This window comes from Saccopteryx bilineata, chromosome 2, assembly GCF_036850765.1.
Source record: "Saccopteryx bilineata isolate mSacBil1 chromosome 2, mSacBil1_pri_phased_curated, whole genome shotgun sequence".
Classification (NCBI taxonomy): Eukaryota; Metazoa; Chordata; class Mammalia; order Chiroptera; family Emballonuridae; genus Saccopteryx; species Saccopteryx bilineata.
The window spans coordinates 308,411,173-308,430,665 of record NC_089491.1 but is presented as its reverse complement, the minus strand read 5'-3'; the positions used below and the strand labels follow the sequence as shown (position 1 = coordinate 308,430,665).

General features: G+C 42.5%; 1 protein-coding gene and 1 pseudogene across 1 annotated transcript in view; both read left to right on the top strand.

The window, feature by feature from the left end:
* The window catches only part of LOC136323339 (sodium/potassium-transporting ATPase subunit alpha-4), a 36,628-nt gene that overhangs the window by 5,473 nt on the left and 11,662 nt on the right, over positions 1 to 19,493 (top strand). Inside the window, exons 6-15 of the mRNA XM_066255166.1 lie at positions 195 to 312; positions 3,834 to 4,102; positions 5,586 to 5,784; positions 6,014 to 6,123; positions 6,287 to 6,421; positions 13,066 to 13,255; positions 13,384 to 13,556; positions 17,158 to 17,294; positions 18,741 to 18,891; positions 19,215 to 19,383. Of these exons, the coding sequence (XP_066111263.1) occupies positions 195 to 312; positions 3,834 to 4,102; positions 5,586 to 5,784; positions 6,014 to 6,123; positions 6,287 to 6,421; positions 13,066 to 13,255; positions 13,384 to 13,556; positions 17,158 to 17,294; positions 18,741 to 18,891; positions 19,215 to 19,383 (1,651 nt within the window). The remainder of the gene's footprint in view (positions 1 to 194; positions 313 to 3,833; positions 4,103 to 5,585; positions 5,785 to 6,013; positions 6,124 to 6,286; positions 6,422 to 13,065; positions 13,256 to 13,383; positions 13,557 to 17,157; positions 17,295 to 18,740; positions 18,892 to 19,214; positions 19,384 to 19,493) is intronic.
* On the top strand, positions 8,845 to 8,942 carry LOC136327365 (U6 spliceosomal RNA; annotated as a pseudogene).

Here is a 19,493-nt window from a genome sequence, read left to right as displayed (position 1 = left end):
ATCTTATTATTCAGAACCTTGAGAAGTTACAAGTGCAAATTTGAGATTAGAGATAATAGGTGCTAGTGTATAAATGTATGTTTCTCTCTGCATGTCAATAATGATGATGTTGGTGGCAGATAAAGTTGTGTCATCTTTATAAAGGAATCCTTTTTCCTCATGCTCACTTTGACACATCCTCCCTCTCATCTCAGGTGGACAATTCATCCTTAACGGGAGAGTCAGAGCCCCAAACCCGCTCTCCTGAGTTCACCCATGAGAACCCTCTGGAGACCAGAAACATCTGCTTCTTCTCCACCAACTGTGTGGAAGGTGAATATTTATCCAAGATTCTAAAGCAGAGACTGAAAGACTTTAGGAAGTCTTTATCTTCTAAAGGTAGTAGGGTAGGTAACAACTGGTAAGTAGTCTACACTCTACATCATTTGCAAGCTATATGTCCTTTAGTAAAAGGTCAGAGCCATCATTTTCATATTTGCACAATAATGATACTAAAAGTTGCTATTCTAGCCCTAACCCCCCCCCAAATCTCTAAGGCCCTAACCCTAATCCTAATATGCATAAAATGCTTAGCACAAGGCCTAACACGTTGTAAGTACCCTATTATTATTCTAGGTAGTGAATGGACTCTGCTTTATGAGCAGAGCACAGAAGGGAGGAAAGCTATTTAGCCCTGTTAGGTCATTTTCCTGAGGTCAACACTATCTTTTCACTATTCCAAAAAATGATATGAACATTGGAAATCTGTGTTGCCAGAGGTGTCATTCACACTTCGACGTTGCTCCTAGAATCTAAGACATATTTGAACCGGGAGGCAAAGTGGTAACAATGGATTTAATATAATTATGTCAACTTCTTCATCTATTTTTTTTTTATTATTTTGAGAGAAAGGAAAAAAAAAGAAGAAAGAGACAAGAAAGGAGAGAGGGAAGAGAGAGATGAGAAGCATCAATTTATACTTACTTCACTTTAGTTGTTCATTGATTACTTCTTGACCAGGGGGCTCAAGCAAAGCCCATGACCCCTTGCTGAAGCCAGTGACCTATGGGCTCAAGCCGGTGACCTTTGGGCTCAAGCCAGTGACCATGAGGTCATGTCCATGATCCCACACTCAAGCCAGTGACCCCATGCTCAAGCTGGCAAGCCTGCACTCAAGCCAGCTACCTCCAGGCTTTAAACCAGGGACCCCAGCATCCTGGGTCCATGATCTATCCACTGCACCACCACAGGTCAGACATTCTGGGCTCTTTTAAAAACATTTACTTTTCACAGCTTTGTAGGTGCTTTTATCCCATTTTAAAGATGAGGAAACCTGCATCTCAGAACATTTAAATAACTTGCCCCAGTGCAAACAGCCAGAACATTAGAAAGTTGAACTTAGCCTGGCCTATGGTGGCATGGATGTGGCATTGACTTGGAATGCTGAAGCCACTAGTTCAGGGCCCTGGCCTTGCCCAGTCAAAGCACGTACAAGAGGTAAGCAATGGGCAGCTAGCGTGAAGCAGCTGTGAGTCTATGCTACTCGCCAACCACCTCCTCTCTGTAAAATCAATAAATAAAATATTTTAAAAAGAAAATTGACGTCTGACCAGGTGGTGAAGCAATAGATAGAGCGTCAAACTGGGACGTGGAGGACACAGATTTGGGACTGCAAGGTTGCTGGCTTGAGTGTAGGCTCATCTGACTTGAGCATGAGCTCACCAGCTTGAGGTGGGGTCGCTAGCTTGAGCATGAGGTCATAGACGTGATCACATGGTCACTGGCTTGAGCGCAAATGTTGCTGGCTTGAAGCCCAAGGTCATTGGCTTGAAGCCCAAATGTTGCTGGCTTGAAGCCCAAGGTCACTGGCTTGAGCCCAAGGTTGATGGCCTAAGAAAGAGGATGCTTGTTCTGCTGTAGCCCCCAGTCAAGGCACATATGAGAAAGCAATCTATGAACAACTAAGGTGCTACCACGAAGAATTGATGCTTCTCGTCTCTCTCCCTTCCTGTCTGTCTATCCGTGTGTGTGTGTGTGTGTATGTGTGTGTGTGTGTGTGTGTGTGTGTGTGTGTGGCAGAGACAGAGAGAGTCAGAGAGAGGGACAGACAGACAGGAAGGGAGAGTGATGAGAAACATCAATTCTTTGTTGCGGCTCCTTAGTTGTTCATTGATTGACTTCTTATATGTGTTTTGCGGGGGGCCGGGCAGGGCGGGTACAGCAGACTAAGTGACCCCCTTGTTTGAGCCAGCGACCTTGGGCTCAAGCTGGTGAGCCTTGCTCAAACCCGATGAGCCCGCACTCAAGCTGGCAACCTTGGGGTCTCAAACCTGGGTCCTCCACATCCCAGTCCAATGCTCTATCCACTGTGCCACTGCCTGGTCAGGCATGTCTGTCTGTCCTTATCTGTTCTCTCTGACTCTGTCTCTGTCAAAAATAAATAAATAAATAATAAAAGAAAGTTGAACATCCATCCATGAGTCTTTCTAATTCTAAAATAAATATTAAGAAGTAAATTAAAATAAAATAAAAAGCCCTGACCGGTTGGCTCAGTGGTAGAGCGTCGGCCTGGCGTGCAGAGGTCCCGGGTTTGATTCCCGGCCAGGACACACAGGAGAAGCACCCATCTGCTTCTCCACCCCTCCCCCTCTCCTTCCTCTCTGTCTCTCTCTTCCCCTCCCGCAGCCGAGGCTCCATTGGAGCAAAGATGGCCCAGGCGCTGGGGATGGCTCCTTGGCCTCTACCCCAGGCGCTAGAGTGGCTCTGGTTGCGACAGAGCGACACCCCGGAGGGGCAGAGCATCGCCCCCTGGTGGGCAGAGCGTCACCCCCTGGTGGGCATGCCGGGTGGATCCCGGTCGGGCGCATGCGGGAGTCTGTCTGACTGTCTCTCCCCGTTTCCAGCTTCAGAAAAATACAAAAAAATAATAATAACAATAAAAAATAAAATAAAATATTATTTCAATAGTATATTGCTTTTCTGGGAAATTTTGACTATGACTTTAACGGTAGGAATTTCAGCCATTACAGTAAAACAGGAATAATTATTTTGAATAAAGAACCTTGCCAGACCTCTCAATTCAAAGCATGTAAGTGAGTGGCTTGTATCAAATGTGTGTAGTACCAAACAGGACATCCCCACGCCCCTTCCGGTTCAGGGAAGAGCACAGAAACCCAATTGTGATGGCTTATCTTACCCAGCAGGGGTCAGACTGGCTCCAGCCAGCAAAGCAGGAAGGGGGGTGCTCAGGTCAGTGCAGGGCTTCTCACCTCAACACTATTGACATTTGGACAGAATAATTCCTTACTGTATGGGGAAAGGAGGGCTGTCCTGGGGATGGCAGGATGGTTAACAGCATCCCTGCCCTCTACCTCCTAGATGCCAGTAGCAACCCCCCATTATGACAACCAGAAATGTCTCCAGACATTGTCAAATGTCTCCTGGAGGGCAGATTGCCTCCTGTTGAGAAACAGTGGGTTAGAGGATTAAAAAAATAGTGGAATATAGGACTCCAGCAGATTGGCAAACCCTATCTCTGGAGATCTAAAAACTTTTAGCTGCTGAGCACAAAATAAGAAATATATAGACAATAGAAGAAATGTGATTAAGTGTAATGAAGACCTTCTTGACAGTGAATATCACTAGGCAACAAAATTGGGTATATCTGGAGAACTCTTCAGAGATTTTTTTAGACTAGGAGACCCTCATTTGTATCAACTAAATGTGAGGAGAACAGAACATAATGACCTCTCAGAGGTCCTTGAGTTCCCACCTGTTTTTGTCCACTGACAGCTTTTGTAGAAGCAAAACCCAACAACATCCATTTCAACTCAGACTTCCCCCTCCATCCACAGGAACAGCCCAGGGCATTGTGATTGCTACAGGAGATTCCACAGTGATGGGTCGCATTGCCACTCTGACATCAGGCCTGAAAGTTGGCAAGACTCCCATTGCTATGGAGATTGAACGTTTCATTCATCTGATCACCTCAGTGGCCGTCTTCCTTGGTGTCGTTTTCTTTGGGCTCTCCATCATCTTGGGCTATAGCTGGCTGGAGGCTGTCATTTTCTTTATTGGCATCATTGTGGCCAATGTCCCTGAGGGGCTGCTGGCCACTGTAACTGTGAGTAGCCAAGGTGGAGGGTGGCCGCAGGGCATACATACAACTCCAGGGAAATGAAATCGCTTGTATCTCTCTCATTGTCAAACCTCTCAAGTGCAGAGTGCCCCTGATGTGTACACTGACATCAAATCATTTAATTTTCAAATTACATTGACTTTCTCCACCCATATTTTATTATGCTGCCTTCTTTTCTTTTCAATGAGAAAGGAAGTAAATTGCAATTCAGAAAACATTAGATTATAGCCAGTCCTGGCTGGTGAACTTGGCCAAATCACCTTCAGGCCTCAACTTGTTCATCAGTTTATAGAGGAAGATTAATTTAAAATTATAGAATCTTATTGGGAAGGACCCCAAAGCCCATATAAATTCAACTCTTAACCAATGCTGACTATACTGTATGAAGTTCGTGAGAGAGGATGATTGTTTCCAGTCATGGGAAGTCCATCTCTCTCTTTTTGTATCCTATCCCTTTTTGTCTCAGCTCATTTCATTGTTGGGTTGCTCTAGTTTGATTGCATTGTGTTGAGCAGAAATATGATTCTTTGTTTGGTCTGTTTTCCCATACGAAGAAACACAAAATAAATCAATTATCTCTCTTCTACAACCCACCTTTTAGATTTTTGACAGTAGCCTTTATGTCCTCTTAAACTCTCCAGGTAGGAGGTGAAATAATAATCTCTTTTACCTTGACCATATGACATGGTTCTCAGGCCCCTTGTCTTACTGATCAACTGTTGGGGTATGTGCTGGTTTACTAAAATAGAAAGGAGAAGAATACTCTGGGTGTGGTTGGTTTGCACAAAAACATCAAGACTAATGATATTATATAAATAAAAATAATAACCCCATGATTAGAATTTTGCACTTACATAATCACATCCTAAGAATTCATTAGCTTTTAAAATAATCTTGCTATGCATCTGACTTTTATATATAATTTGTGGTCAACAAAATCTGATTGAAATGATTCCTCAACTTCTTTTTAATCCTGCAATATCCTTTCCCAATTTTATCATTCTCTGCATTGTTTGTTTGTTTTTTTATCTATTGGTACAACCCCCACTCAACACATAGCTTCTTATGCCACAATAAAAAATTAGCTATCAATGTGGTCCTTGGAAAGATTGAACTTGAGAAAGAGGTGTGGCCTGAACTTGAATGAAAAAGAGGTTACTAAATAGAAAAGATGAAAGGATGGATCGTAGGGGAATAGAAATTTCAGGGAAAATAAGATCATTCTCTATGATACCCTGGCAAAGTAAAATGCTTTGGTTTTAAAACTCCGCCATAAATCACAAACCAAAATCACATTCCTAATTCCCTTTACCATAGCCATAGATGGAGTTAAGACTAGGTAGGAACATAAGAGAAATTAGTACAAAAAATTTAAATAGCAAAAATATAAAAATTAGATTTCCAAAACACAAAGTGGAATAGCTAATATGTTCTCTCCATTTATTCTCTGGCCTCTTCACGGCCTTAGGTGTGTCTGACTCTGACAGCAAAGAACATGGCAAAGAAGAACTGCCTGGTGAAGAACCTAGAGGCGGTGGAGACGCTGGGCTCCACCTCCACCATCTGCTCTGACAAGACGGGCACTCTCACCCAGAACTGCATGACCGTCGCCCACTTATGGTTCGATAAGACCACCTATGAGGCGGACATGAGAGAAGAACAGATTGGTGACTAGTGACATTGGTGGGCCAAGAGTGAAAGGATTTGGGGAATGTGATGAGTGAGCTGAGAGAGAATGGTGAGATCAGACAAAGAAAAGACAGCTGGACAGTAAGTGAGAGAAGGAAGGAAGGTGTGGAGATGTTCTGTGAAGTTTTGTAGTTGAGAACAGGATGGGAATAACGCCCTGCTTTAAACTCTCCTCTCCCCTGCTGACAGTCTGTTCTTTCTCCCCAGGGAATACATTTGCCAAGGGCTCTGATACCTGGTTCATCCTGGCCCGAATCGCTGGCCTCTGCAACCGGGCTGACTTTAAGGCTAATCAGGAAATCCTTCCCATAGCTAAGGTGCCGGGCCCACGAGGGTAGAGGGTACTTCAGTTTCCAGGGTATAACCCACCCCCTCCCCAAAAACTCTTTTCCAGCACTCAGTGATTTCCCCAGGCACCCCCTCACCATTCCGCCTCTCTCCTTGTCCCATGGACTTATATGAAAAACCACATTCCGACAGCGGGCAACAACAGGGGATGCTTCTGAATCAGCCCTCCTCAAGTTCGTCGAACGGTCCTATAGCTCTGTGAAGGAGATAAGAGAGAAAAATCCCAAAGTGGCAGAGATTCCCTTTAATTCTACCAATAAGTACCAGGTACATAACCGACTAAGGTAGGAGAACAGTTGGGAGTATGGGCTCATCTTTCAGGGAAATGGGATCTTTGTCTTCACCTTCAATCTTACATCTGAGCAGTAGGATAGAGACAGTGAATAACAGCATCCCAACTAGAAAGAAGGCTCACTTCAAGAGAAAATGACCAAGAGGTGCAGGGAGGAGCAGGTGATAAAGGGAGAGAGATATTCAGTGCCAAGCAGAGCTCAAAACTACAACACCTGCAAAGAGAGCAAGTGACCTAAGGCTCTCTTAAGGTTGGTCGGTGAAAGTCACATTATAGTCCCTGCAGCTGTTAGGAGGCATCTCTGTGGCTGCTGAGAGATTGGCTGCTGTAGAATAAGGCACCGTACTTCATTAGTCTTCTTTTTTTTTTTAATTCATTCCATGCCTGCAATTCTAGCAGCTGCCAGCAGGTAGGCAATGAGGAGCCTCCAACATGTTTGTAAATTTCATTCCCCAGGAGCATTTTGTCTGTTTTCCAGGGAGGAGTGTCAGGAGAAGGAGATCATGCTGAGTGAGGGGCTCTGGTGGCATTAACAATAAAATCCATGAGAAGGACAGGAAATACAGTATTTATCTCCCACATAAGAATCCTAGTACACTTTGAAAAGGGGTTTATGATGGCACTGCCATCACTGAAATTCTACCAACTAAGGTTTGAGTTCCAAAGGAAGACTGTGATTGTCTCAGGGAAGTGGGATTCTTCAGGTTCATGCACTACTATAAAGGTCAGACATTCAGGTGTGGTAACAAAGAAGAAATGAGATTCCCAAAAATCAGTTTTGTTTCTGTGTCTTAAAAAACACGTAATAGTCAATAGCCAATATATTGAAGCAATCCAAGTGCACACAATAGATGACTGGATAAAAAAGTTGTGGTACAAAAAAAAAAAGTTGTGATATATATATGTTATATAAAATGGAATATTAGCCAAAAAAAAAAAAATGAAATCATATGATTTGTGACATAAGTCAATCAGAACAACATGTGATTTCACTTACATGTGGGATCTAAAGAACAAAATAAACAAACAATATTTAAACAGACACAGAGAACAGGCTGATGGGTGCCGGGGGGGGGGGATTTGGGGGCCTGAGTGGAAAAGGTAAAGGGATTAAGAAGTACAAATTGGTTTACAAAATAGTCAAAGCATAAGAAATATACAATAATAGTTTAATAATTATAGATGGTGCCAGGTGGTTACTGCAAATATTAGTGGGACTACTTTGTAAAGTATATGATTCTCTAACCAGTAGGCAGTACTGTACACCTGAAACTAATACAAAATAATATTTTTTCAGAAAGAATTAAAACATTTATTGGGCATAAATATATTACATATACACTACAGATACTGTTAGGTATTACATATAGCATAGTATTTACAAAATCTATACATTAAAATTGATATGGCAGTTTTAATACAATGTATATGAAATAGTCTAAAATTTACAATACAGGAAAACATATGATTATTTTTTTCTCCTAAAGTTGAAAAGCTTGGAATGTATGTCCAACAGTGAGGTAAAACATTTTGTCTTTAAATTTAAAGAATTGTGCAAGGATAACATTCAAACACATTCAATTAGGGCACTTTTCAATTTTGACAGGAATACTGAATTACTGTAGCCAACAAAACACAGTTTAAAAATGCCAACATTTCAAGTTGATAAGAACAAGGCAGATAATATGAAAAAAATCTTATAAAAAATAATATTTTTAAATGATAAAACTAAGCAGAAATTAATGTATGAATATTATTTTTGAAAGAGAGAGGGAGAGAGAGAAGCATCAACTCATTGTTCCACTTAGTTGTCCACCTATCGATTGCTTCTCATACGTGCCCTGACTGGGACTTGAGCTGGAGACCCCAGGATTGAACTAGCAACCTTGGCACTCTATCCACTGAACCACCAGCCAGGGCTGAACATTTTTATTTTTTTTATTTTTTTTAAGTGAGAGGAGAGAAAATAAACATATTTTCACATGCGCCCTCACCGAGATTCACCCAGTGACCCTTATCTGGGGCCTATGCTCTGCCCATCTGGGGCCAATGCTCACAACCAAGCTATTTTTAGATCCTGAGGCGGAGGCTCCATGGTGCCATCCTCAGCATCCTGGGCCAACACGCTTGAATCAATTGAACCATGGCTGCAGGAGGAGAAGTGAGAGAGAGAGAAGGTGTGTGTGGGGGGGGAGCAGAAGGTTGCTTCTTCTGTGTACCCTGACCTGGAATCGAACCCAGGACTTCCACATTGCCAGGTCTACACTCTACCACTAAGCCAACCAGCCAGGACCAAACATTTTCAAATCATAAGAAAATATTTGGAATAATTTTTATGCCAATACATTTACAAACTTAGATAAAATTAAAATTATCTGGAAAAAAAACACATAATAGTGTTTGCATCCATAGAATATATACTAAAATTGGAACAATACAAAGAAGATTAGCATGGCCCTGGATAACATGCAAATTCCTTGATTATTCCATATTTTTACATTTGAAAGTTGTTTAAAAGGGTAGATCTTAAAAGTTTTCATCACAAAAGAATATTTGTAACTGAAAATAATAAAATGAGAACAGCTATATAGTTTTCTAAGAACCCTATCACCTATATTTTCACACTGACCACTGAACAAGTAAGAGTTTAAGAAACAGATCTTTTTTTTTTTTTTTTTTTTTTTTTGGTCTCAACTGGCTTTTAGCCAGTGTAATAAGATAGGTCTCCTCAGTCCAAACTGCAGACTTTTTCCTCATTTTTTCTGATACTTAATGACCTCACTAACCAGACAGGAATTTTGTGCCAGACAAGGCCTGATTAAAGCCTTTAACCAGAAAGAATTAGGCACCTCTTCCTCTATAGGATTCAAAATAAAAGCAAAACATAGCCATGACATTTGTTGGGATGTCCAACAAAATAGCGACTTTACCCAAAATGACTACATTAGTGCTTTTTCTGAGCTATTGAATATCAAGTTGAGACAGCAAAGTCCTCCTCTATAATGTGCTCACTGTGCTCAGCCAGCTCACCAGCCACCTACCTCCAGCGGAGCTGGCTTGGGCTTGTTTGGAGGAGGCATCAGGAAAGCCCTTTTTGCTACTTTCACTCCCTGCAGACAATTGCCTTACCTAGCTTGCTCTTAGAGAAGTTAGAGGCTCCAGTCTGCAAGGCGTTTCTTAGCCTGCTGCTCTTGTGCAGAGCTTGGTCCCTTTCTCTCTCTGAGACGGAAATGAAAGAAAGAAGTTTCTCTGTTCTAATATTTCCAGATCTCTCCTATATTTTTATCTGTAATTTTCTATCAAGATGTGATTTTTTGTGACCAAGTTAGTAGTTTATGTAGGCTTTGCTGTGATCTCCAATCATTAACAAATATCTATATGTATTAAGCAATCAGAAAATTAAGCTTTTTAAACCTTTACAGCTTCTGCTTATACAGGTTCATATTCTTCCTTTTAATTGCTTAACCATATTCTGAATACAACTGAACAATTTTTCTGAAAGTCTCTAATGAACAGTTTTAGCCACATTACATACACTGGTTTCCCACCTTGCTTATCCTTTGAGCAGTGCAAACTGATCTTCTCTGCACCAGCTCATTTCTTTTCTTTTATTTTTTTCTTTTTTTGTGACAGAGAGAGAGAGTCAGAGAGAGGGACAGATAGGGACAGACAGACAGGAAGGGAGAGAGATGAGAAGCATCAATTCTTTATTGCGACACCTTAGTTGTTTGTTGATTTTGTTCTCATATGTGCCTTGACGGGGGGGGGGGGGGGCTGAAGGAGAGTGAGTGACTCCTTGGTCAAGCCAGCAACCTTGGGCTCAAGCCAGTAACCATGGGGTCATGTCTATGATCGCACACTCAAGCTAGTGACCCCGCACTCAAGCTGGTGAGCCTGCACTTGAGCCAGCGACCTCAGGGTCCTCTGCGTCCCAGTCCGATGCTCTATCCATGTATGCCACTGCCTGGTCAGGCTCATTTCTTTCCAATATGCAAATTTTGTTACCCAACAGGCTATATAGCAGGAATTTCCTGTGGATTATAAGAGAAACCCCACAGATAACTCCTTTTCACATATCTGAGGTCAAGGGAAAATGCAAAGCCAAAGTTGATCTTATGCAGTGGTGAAATTTAAATAATTTTAACAACCGATTCTCTGCCCTAGTGATGTCTTAAGTATTAAAAAATGATATACCAACAAGTAGTTTATTATTTCATGCATTTAATACTTAAATAAGAAGAGCCTGACTAGGCAGTGGCGCAGTGGATAGAGCAGGGGTCGGGAAACTTTTTGGCTGAGAGAGCCATGAATGCCACATATTTTAAAATGTAATTCCGCCTGACCTGTGGTGGCGCAGTGGATAAAGCGTCATCCTGGAAATGCTGAGGTCGCCGGTTGGAAACCCTGGCTTGCCTGGTCAAGGCACATATGGGAGTTGATGCTTCCTGCTCCTCCCCCCCTTCTCTCTCTATCTCTCTCCTCTCTCTCCCTCTCTCTCTCCTTTCTAAAATGAATAAAATAAAATTTTAAAAAAATGTAATTCCATGAGAGCCATACAATAACCCGTGTACATTACGCATTATCCAATAAAAATTTGGTTTGTCCCGGAGGACAGCTGTGATTGGCTCCAGCCACCTGCAACCATGAACATGAGTGGTAGGAAATGAATGGATTGTAATACATGAGAATGTTTTATATTTTTAACATTATTTTTTTTATTAAATATTTGTCTGCGAGCCAGATGCAACCATCAAAAGAGCCACATCTGGCTCATGAGCCATAGGTTCCTGACCTCTGGGATAGAGCATCGGACTGGGACCAGTAGGACCCAGGTTCAAAACCCCGAGGTGGCTGAGCACGGGCTCATCTGGCTTGAATGCAGGCTCACCAGCTTGAGCAAGGGGTCGCTGGCTTGAGTGTGGAATCATAGACATGATCCCATGGTCACTGGCTTGAGACCAAAGATTGCTGGCTTGAGCTCAAGGTCACTGGCTTGAGCAAGGGGTCACTCACTCTATTGTAGCCACCCCAACCCCATCAAGGCACATATGAAAAAGCAATCAATGAACAACTAAGGAGCCGCAACGAAGAATTATGTTTTTCATCTCTCTCCCTTCCAGTCTGTCTGTCCCTTTCTGTCCCTCTGACTCTCTCTCTGTCACAAAAAAATAAATAAATAAGAACAATAAAATAGGTACACAAAACTAGATTATGTTATAAGAAAGAGTTTTAGATTATTAATGAAAAAATATTAAATAATACCTGACAAAAATAATAAAACTGTTCTTTAAGATATTTTCATATTGCTTCTTGGTTGGCATCCTCACTTGCAATTTTTTTCACCTATGGATGGAATGAACATTACCACAGGCTCTTAGAATATGCTGTTGCTCAGATGAACATTTAAAAAATTAAGGGATGTAAATTTGTGATTCCCACACTGGGCAGCTGCCCAGGCACCCACCTTAGAGAGAACCCTGATTACAAGTGCTATTTTAACAACCGGTTTGCCAAACTCAACAAAAAATTAGGTATTGGTTCTGCCAAACCAGTGCAAACCAGCTGATTCCCACCACTGACCTTGTGTCTCTCTCCTCCTTGTATATTGTCTCCTCAGGTTTCTTTCATACATAAACCCTTTCCTCCCTCTACCAACCACACTGACTTTGACACTCACATTTGGCCTCCAAACACCCACTTACACCATCTAGCCCCTCAGGGGACTCTTCACAGTTTGGGGGGAAAGTGCAGAAGAGACTAAAATGACTAAACTATTTTTGAATTGTGCTTCACAATTTTTACAATATTTTTGCAAATATTAACTATCATAAAAACCCAATGGCCTGACCTGTGGTGGCGCAGTGGATAAAGCGTTGACCTGGAACGTTGAGGTCGCCGGTTCAAAACCCTGGGCTTGCCTGGTCAAGGCACATATGGGAGTTGATGCTTCCTGCTCCTCCCCCCTTGTGTCTCCCTTCTCTCTCTCTCTCTCTCTCTCTCTCTCTCTCTCTCTCTCTCTCTTTCTCTCTCTCTCTCTCCTCTTTCAAATGAATAAATAAGATCCTTTAAAAATTTTTTAAAAATAAATAAAAATGCAAGTTTATCTTTAAAAATTAAAAAAAAAAACCAATGAAGTAGGCACCACAGAATCTTTTACATTTTATCAAACTCACCAAGGTTTTGAGAAGTCAAATGAATTGACCTGAGATCATGAAACATTCCAGTTGGGTCTAGATTTGGGTCTTTGGGCTCTAAGCTTTCTCTCCTGCCCACTCCACTGGGTTTGCCAGCTCCACCACTTCTGCTCTGTAGCCTTCCAGGCAGAAAGGAAGCAGGGAAACTTAGTGCACCTGCTTCTGCCCTCAGCTTCCAGTGGGGCTGGGAAGATAGAGATTTATGTGCAAATACTGCCAGGCTGGAAGTTCCTGGAAAGGGGAAGGGTAGGTTGACCGTGAGTCTAATTTGACTGGAGGGAAGAGATTGCATTGGGGTTTGGGCACAAAGGAAGTGGAGGGATATGAAACAGGTTGCCTTTCCTGTCAAAAACCTTTCCCTTGTTTTTTTACCCCAACCCTGATTTCTCTCCTGTTTCACCAGTGTTTTTCTCTCCTCTCCCTAGCTGTCCATTCACCTTCAGGAAGACAGCTCCCAGGCCCATGTGCTGATGATGAAGGGTGCTCCTGAGAGGATCTTGGAGCTTTGCTCTAGTTACCTCCTCCATGGGCAGGAGTATCCAATTGACGATGAAATGAAAAATGCCTTCCAAAATGCCTACTTGGAACTGGGTGGTCTAGGAGAACGTGTGCTAGGTGAGGGGGCCGCGAGAATGGCATCAAAGTTGTTCTAGTTTATGAGTTAAAAAATCTAGGATGTTGGGATTAGCGGGATAGGGACATAGATAGCTAAATGACCACTGGTCTTTTCTGCCTCTTTCCAGGGTTCTGTTTCTTGAATCTACCTAACACTTTCTCTAAGGGATTCGAGTTTGATACAGAGGAAATCAACTTCCCCATGAATAACCTTTGTTTTGTGGGGCTCATATCCATGATCGACCCACCTCGAGCTTCAGTGCCTGATGCCGTGAGCAAATGTCGCAGTGCAGGGATTAAGGTAAACCCTTGACCAACCTAGAAGCCCAACCTGTCACAAATTGAAACAACAGTAGAAAATCTTGCATAGAGTTGGTTCATAATAATCTTAATTTAATTGATTACTGTTTCCATCAGTTTAGGATTTTTAGTCTTAAGAGACTATAACAGTAAGTGTCCCCTATAGTTAGACTCCCGTCTTTCATTGAACTTTAGAATCATCAAGGGAACTTTAAAAATCTGATGCCTAGGCCACATCCCAGACCCATTACATTAGAAACTCTCAGGGTGAGACCCAGGCATCTGCATTATTTATAACTTTCCTAGAGATTCCAATGTGCAGAGAAGTTTGAGAACCAGTGTCTTAGGACAGTGCTTCTCAAACTAATGTGCATATGATTGATACCTTCTCTATTCCTTCCTTATATGCTGGATCCTAGACTTGGGGGGAGGGCAGGTTACAGTCAGAGAGCACTGAGGTATTTAAGGAGAGTTGGTTGTTATCGATCAGAGCTAGCTTTATCTTAGACTTTTAACTGTTGACATTTTGTCTGGGGGCAGCCTGGGCTATGATCACTAGAGTAGGAGCCAAAGAATGAATGTAGGAAATTATTCTGAGTGAATTCCCTAGTTACTACAAGATATTTGGGGTGAAAGACATACTTTTTTGCAGATATAGCACTATTGTAATACATCTACATAGGATAACCAAGTTATCCTGATATTTTCTAATGGTTCTATAAGCAACTACATCATATTGTGGGATAGAAGTGGAAAAGGACTTCATTTGAATATTTTGAGCTTTGAAGTAGTCTGTTAGAATGAGGAATAATATTGTGAATATGGTCTAAAATTGATCTCAGAATGCTGAGGTCACCGGTTCAAAACTCTGGGCTTGCCTGGTCAAGGCACATATGGGAGTTGATGCTTCCTGCTCCTCCCCCTGTTCTCTCTCTCTCTCTCTCTCTCTCTCTCTCTCTCTAATAAAAATGAATAAATAAAATCTAAAAAAAAAAAAGTAAATAAATAAAATTGATCTCATCTGGGAATTTATGGATCTCTTTAGCAAGACGTAACAATTGTACTCCCAGGTGGGGAGGCCCAAACAGGAGACAAGAGGTGATTTTAGCCAGGATGTCACCACAGCCTGAATCAGAATGAGCTTGTGATGGTCTGAGGAGAACTCCCAGGGCTGGCCTTGAGCTGGCAGCCAAAACAAAAGGCCACCGTGCTTCCTGGGCCAGTCCTTGTTCTGGGCACAAGTTTATAGATCTCACTGTAATTTTTTTACTTCTTCTGGACACTAAGCTGACAGAAATTTAGCAGACTTGCTGAGAAATTTTGAATCATCCCTTTCCTCATAGAGAAGTGAAAGTCTTACCATAACAAAATGTAATGAATACACGGAGGGTTGTCTTACAGGTTAGAGCCTTAAGTGGTTAGGGACCACTCCATAACAGTGTTGATGCAGAGCTGATGAATGTTACAAGGCTGCTGGAAAAGGTCTAAAACATTTGCATGGCAGCAAAATTTTCACAGGAAATGAGGTGGTACTAGTATTTCCCATATAGAGCCATGTGCTCAGGTTTTTGGAATAAGTGATTTTAAAAAACTAAAATAAAATTATCCCATTATATTTGCCAGTACCTGAGGCTCTCAGTAGTATGAAGCTACTTGGCTCATGCTATGAACCTGGCCTCCTCTAAGAACTGCAGTTAAGCAGTGAGGGCCAATAGTAATGTTGCCAACACTGGACCACTTCTGTCAGATGGATCCGATGTGAGGGAAGAGGGTACAAAGGAACAAGAGGGCAACTTACAGGTCTGCGTGAGAACATCAGAGGTATAGTCAGCACGAAGAAGTTAGAAGTGAAATTCCTTTAGTACTTGACAAATTCTAGGAACTACTAGATGCCCTTCACCTCAAAGGGAGCCACTCTCTGTAGAACTGCGCTTCTGTTGTCTGCGCGCATCTCAACCCTCTGTGAAACTCACTGTTGGGGTGACTGGCTTTGTGTTTCTATTTCTCCAGCCTGGCATGGAGGTGGTACTGCCAGGAACTACCACAGAACAGTTCATTTGAATGGTCAAACCGGGCTAGGTACCAGGGATATATCTGGACAATACCACACCTGTCCTATAAATCCCAGGGCACTACTGATGAGCACTGTGAGCCTGGAAGGCATCACTGAGGGCTCAGTCTGAACCACATCTAGAACCTTCTAATCTTCTATGCAGTTCCTTCCTAGATCCTCTGTTACGCCACAGGCCAAGCATGGTCAGGACCTAATGTCTCACAGCTGAACCAGGGTGCTTGAAATCAGTGGTGAGAGTAACAGCTCATAGTGTGCCTTTCCTCAGGCTCTGGGATCGCAGCCTAGTCACACTTTGTAATCTTCAGCCAGCCAGCCAGGGGTGCCAATATGGAATGATGAGGACTCATGGGAAAACTCCTCCGAGGCTTATTTGCATGCTCTGAAAGTAAATAGACTGACCTTTCCAGGACCTCTGTTCCCAAAAGCAGTTGGATAGTTCAGTCACTGTCAGATAGTTTCTTTCTCTTCCTCCCATCAAGAGCCTGAAAAATTGGGTATTTGGGGACCACGAGCAGTGGTTCCCACAAAGCAACCATTCCTTCGTTTGATAATTGTTTATTGATGGATTACTACGGTATGTGCTAGGCACTGTACTAAGGCAAAAAACAAAACAAGGAGACATAGCCCCACTCTCACAGAGCTCTTCCCAGTGGGAGAGAGACATATAAGCAATTATCATATAGAAAGTAGAGAATGCTGGAACACAGAGCATGGATGCCTGATCTTTGGAAAGGAATGGGACTAGAGCTGTTAACACAGTGGTCCCCAACCCCCGGGCTGCGGACCGGTACCGGTCCGTGGGCCATCTGGTACCGGTTCACAGAGAAAGAATAAATAACTTACATTATTTTTGTTTTATTTATATTTAAGTCTGAATGATGTTTTATTTTTTAAAAATGACCAGATTCCCTCTGTTACATCTGTCTAAGACTAACTCTTGACGCTTGTCTCGGTCACGTGATACATTTATCCATCCCACCCTAAAGGCCGGTCCGTGAAAATATTTTCTGACATTAAACCGGTCCGTGGCCCAAAAAAGGTTGGGGACCACCGTGTTAACAGATACGCAAAAAAAGGGCTGAATTTAGGGCTACAGAAAGGCAATGAGAAAAAAGAGAGGGAGAGTGAGTTTCAGAATGCACTGGGGACTAAATGATGTTTTCTCCGCAGATGGATTATTCCAGATGTTCCTTTATAACCATTTGTTCTATGTGTAGGTGCTTTTCTCTCTTTGAGCTTAAAGAAGCAGAATAGATTCTGAAGCAATTGAATGAAATTCTGAATATAGAAATATACCTAAATCTCTGATTTATTCCTGGAAAACCTAGAATCCAAATTGTCCTATGCTGTTTTGTGATCTAATGATCCTGATCCACCCCCAAGGGGTGAAGCACCTGTTCTTGGGAGTGAGCTACTAAAATCTCTGTGCAACGAAAGTAGTGATCTGTCAGTTCTCAGAGAGAAAGGTGAGGAAACCAAGACCTCCCTGAAGATGACTCTGGTCCTCTACCCTCCCTTCCCAACCCAGGTGATTATGGTAACAGGGGACCATCCCATTACAGCCAAGGCTATTGCCAAGGGTGTGGGCATCATCTCAGAAGGTGCTGAGACGGCAGAGGACATTGCTGCCCGGCTGAAGGTTCCTGTCAGCCAGATCAATAGCAGGTGAGATTCTTCAAGAACTTAGATCTGTCATTTATTCCCCTACTGTTAGCCTGTTCCACCCAGATCCTACCTACTAATGTTTTGGTTTGGTTTGGTTTTGCTTTGCTTTGCTTTGTTTTTTTTGAGAGAGAGAGAGAGAGAGAGAGAGAAGGAAGCTAGAGAGAGGGTGAGAGCAGGTGAGAAGCATCAACTCATAGTCGCATTCACTTTAGTCGTGCATTGTTTGCTTCTAAGAAAGGGAGGAGAGAGAGCAAGAGAGAAGCACCAACTCGTAGTTGCTTTCACTTTAGTTATATAAGGTCTACCAGAAAGTTCTGTTCATTTTTTAAATAAAACAAAATACAAATTTTTCTTACCGTCAATAAACTTTATTAAATAATATATTTCCACACCAATCCTATCTTCCGAATATGGTCCGAAATGGTTTGCTGAGCTGAATTAAGCCTTTCTGCGATCTCCAATGTTGTCAGAAAAGGATCTTGCTCCAACATGGTCTTAACAACATCGTCATTGATCAGAGATGGTCGCCCAGAATATGGTTTATCAGAAAGGTCGAAATTACCTGTTTCAAATTTTTCAAACCATCTTCTGCATGTCCTATCAGAAACTATACCTTCACCGAACACTTTCAATAAATTTCTACATGCTTCTGTAGCATTTCTTCCTTGCTGAAATTCGTATACAATACAGTGGCGTAAATGAACTTTATCAGTAGCCATGGGTACACTATCGCTTCACACATAAGATTAACGTGAATCAACTTTGTTTTAGTTAATTTGCTACATCAGTATGTATACATTAAGTGATAAAAATAGAGAGGCACACATGCGCCATATAAACATGTGCTTATGTGTCGAAACTTGTTGTGATGGAAATGAACAGAACTTTCCGGTAGACCTTATACATTGAGCTTCTCAGATGTGCTTTGCCTAGGCCGTGCCAGTGTCCCCTTGTTCAAGCCAGTAACCTTTGCCTTTTCAATGCCAGCAACCTTTGGGATCAAGCTAGCGAGCTTTAGGATCACGTGGATGATTCCCCCCCTCAAATCAGTGATGCTGCGCTGATGAGCCCCAGTTCAGAGCCAGAGACCTCAGTGTTCCGAGTCAATGCTTTATCCACTGCACCACCACTGGTCAGGCACACTCACTAAAGTTCTTGAAGGATCGTTCAGTAGGTAGAATGTTCACAGTTCAAAGTAAAATGTAATAGGAAAATGACCAATTAGGTTTTCAGGAGATATGGAACAAAGAAAGAGGCAGAGAAGAAAGAATAGTTGGGAAAGGGAGAGGGTATGGAATGTGTAATCTGGAGATAGTGAATGATTAGGGACAAGTGAGGAGATTGGGTTGAAGGAGAAAACAAGGAGATTTTGTAAAGGTTGGTTAGGGAGCACCTGGTGAATTTTCACCACCCTGAGCTAACCTTTTTAAATCCTTTTTCATTCAGGGATGCCAAAGCCATCGTGGTGCATGGCTCAAAACTAAAGGATCTAACTTCAGAAGAGCTTGATAACATCCTCCAAAACCACAAGGAAATTGTGTTTGCTCGGACCTCCCCTCAGCAGAAGCTCATCATTGTAGAGGGATGTCAGAGGCTGGTAAGGAACACAAAGGAGCGTTGGGAAACCTGGCAGAAATCACAGGGCATCACATGGCTTAGCCCAAGCCTAAACCAAGCAGAGGGATGCGTGCTGGGCTAGAGGAGACTCCAGACAGTATCCCACCTTGAAACCCAGAAATGGGCCTCATTTTAGGGGCTCCCTAAGAAGTTTAGTATTTCAGGAGGAGCAAGAGCTGGAAGAGCTGAGACCTAAATCAAGCATGATTGTATCAAGAAACAAAGGGTATAAAATCAAACTGATTTGGGGAACTGGTCTTGAATCTAACAGTAATTATTTCACTTACTTTGTGCTTCTCCCAGGGAGCCATCGTGGCAGTGACAGGCGACGGAGTGAATGACTCCCCAGCGCTGAAGAAGGCAGACATCGGCATAGCCATGGGCATTGCTGGCTCTGACGTCTCTAAGCAGGCAGCCGATATGATCTTGCTGGATGACAACTTTGCCTCCATTGTCACGGGTGTGGAGCAGGGTGAGGAAGCAGAGTTGGGAGTGACCCTCAGACTCAGGTGGGAGTTGGTATGTAGTACCCTCATTTCCATTGTCATCATCCAACCTCAGTGATCCTGTAAAGACTGGAGG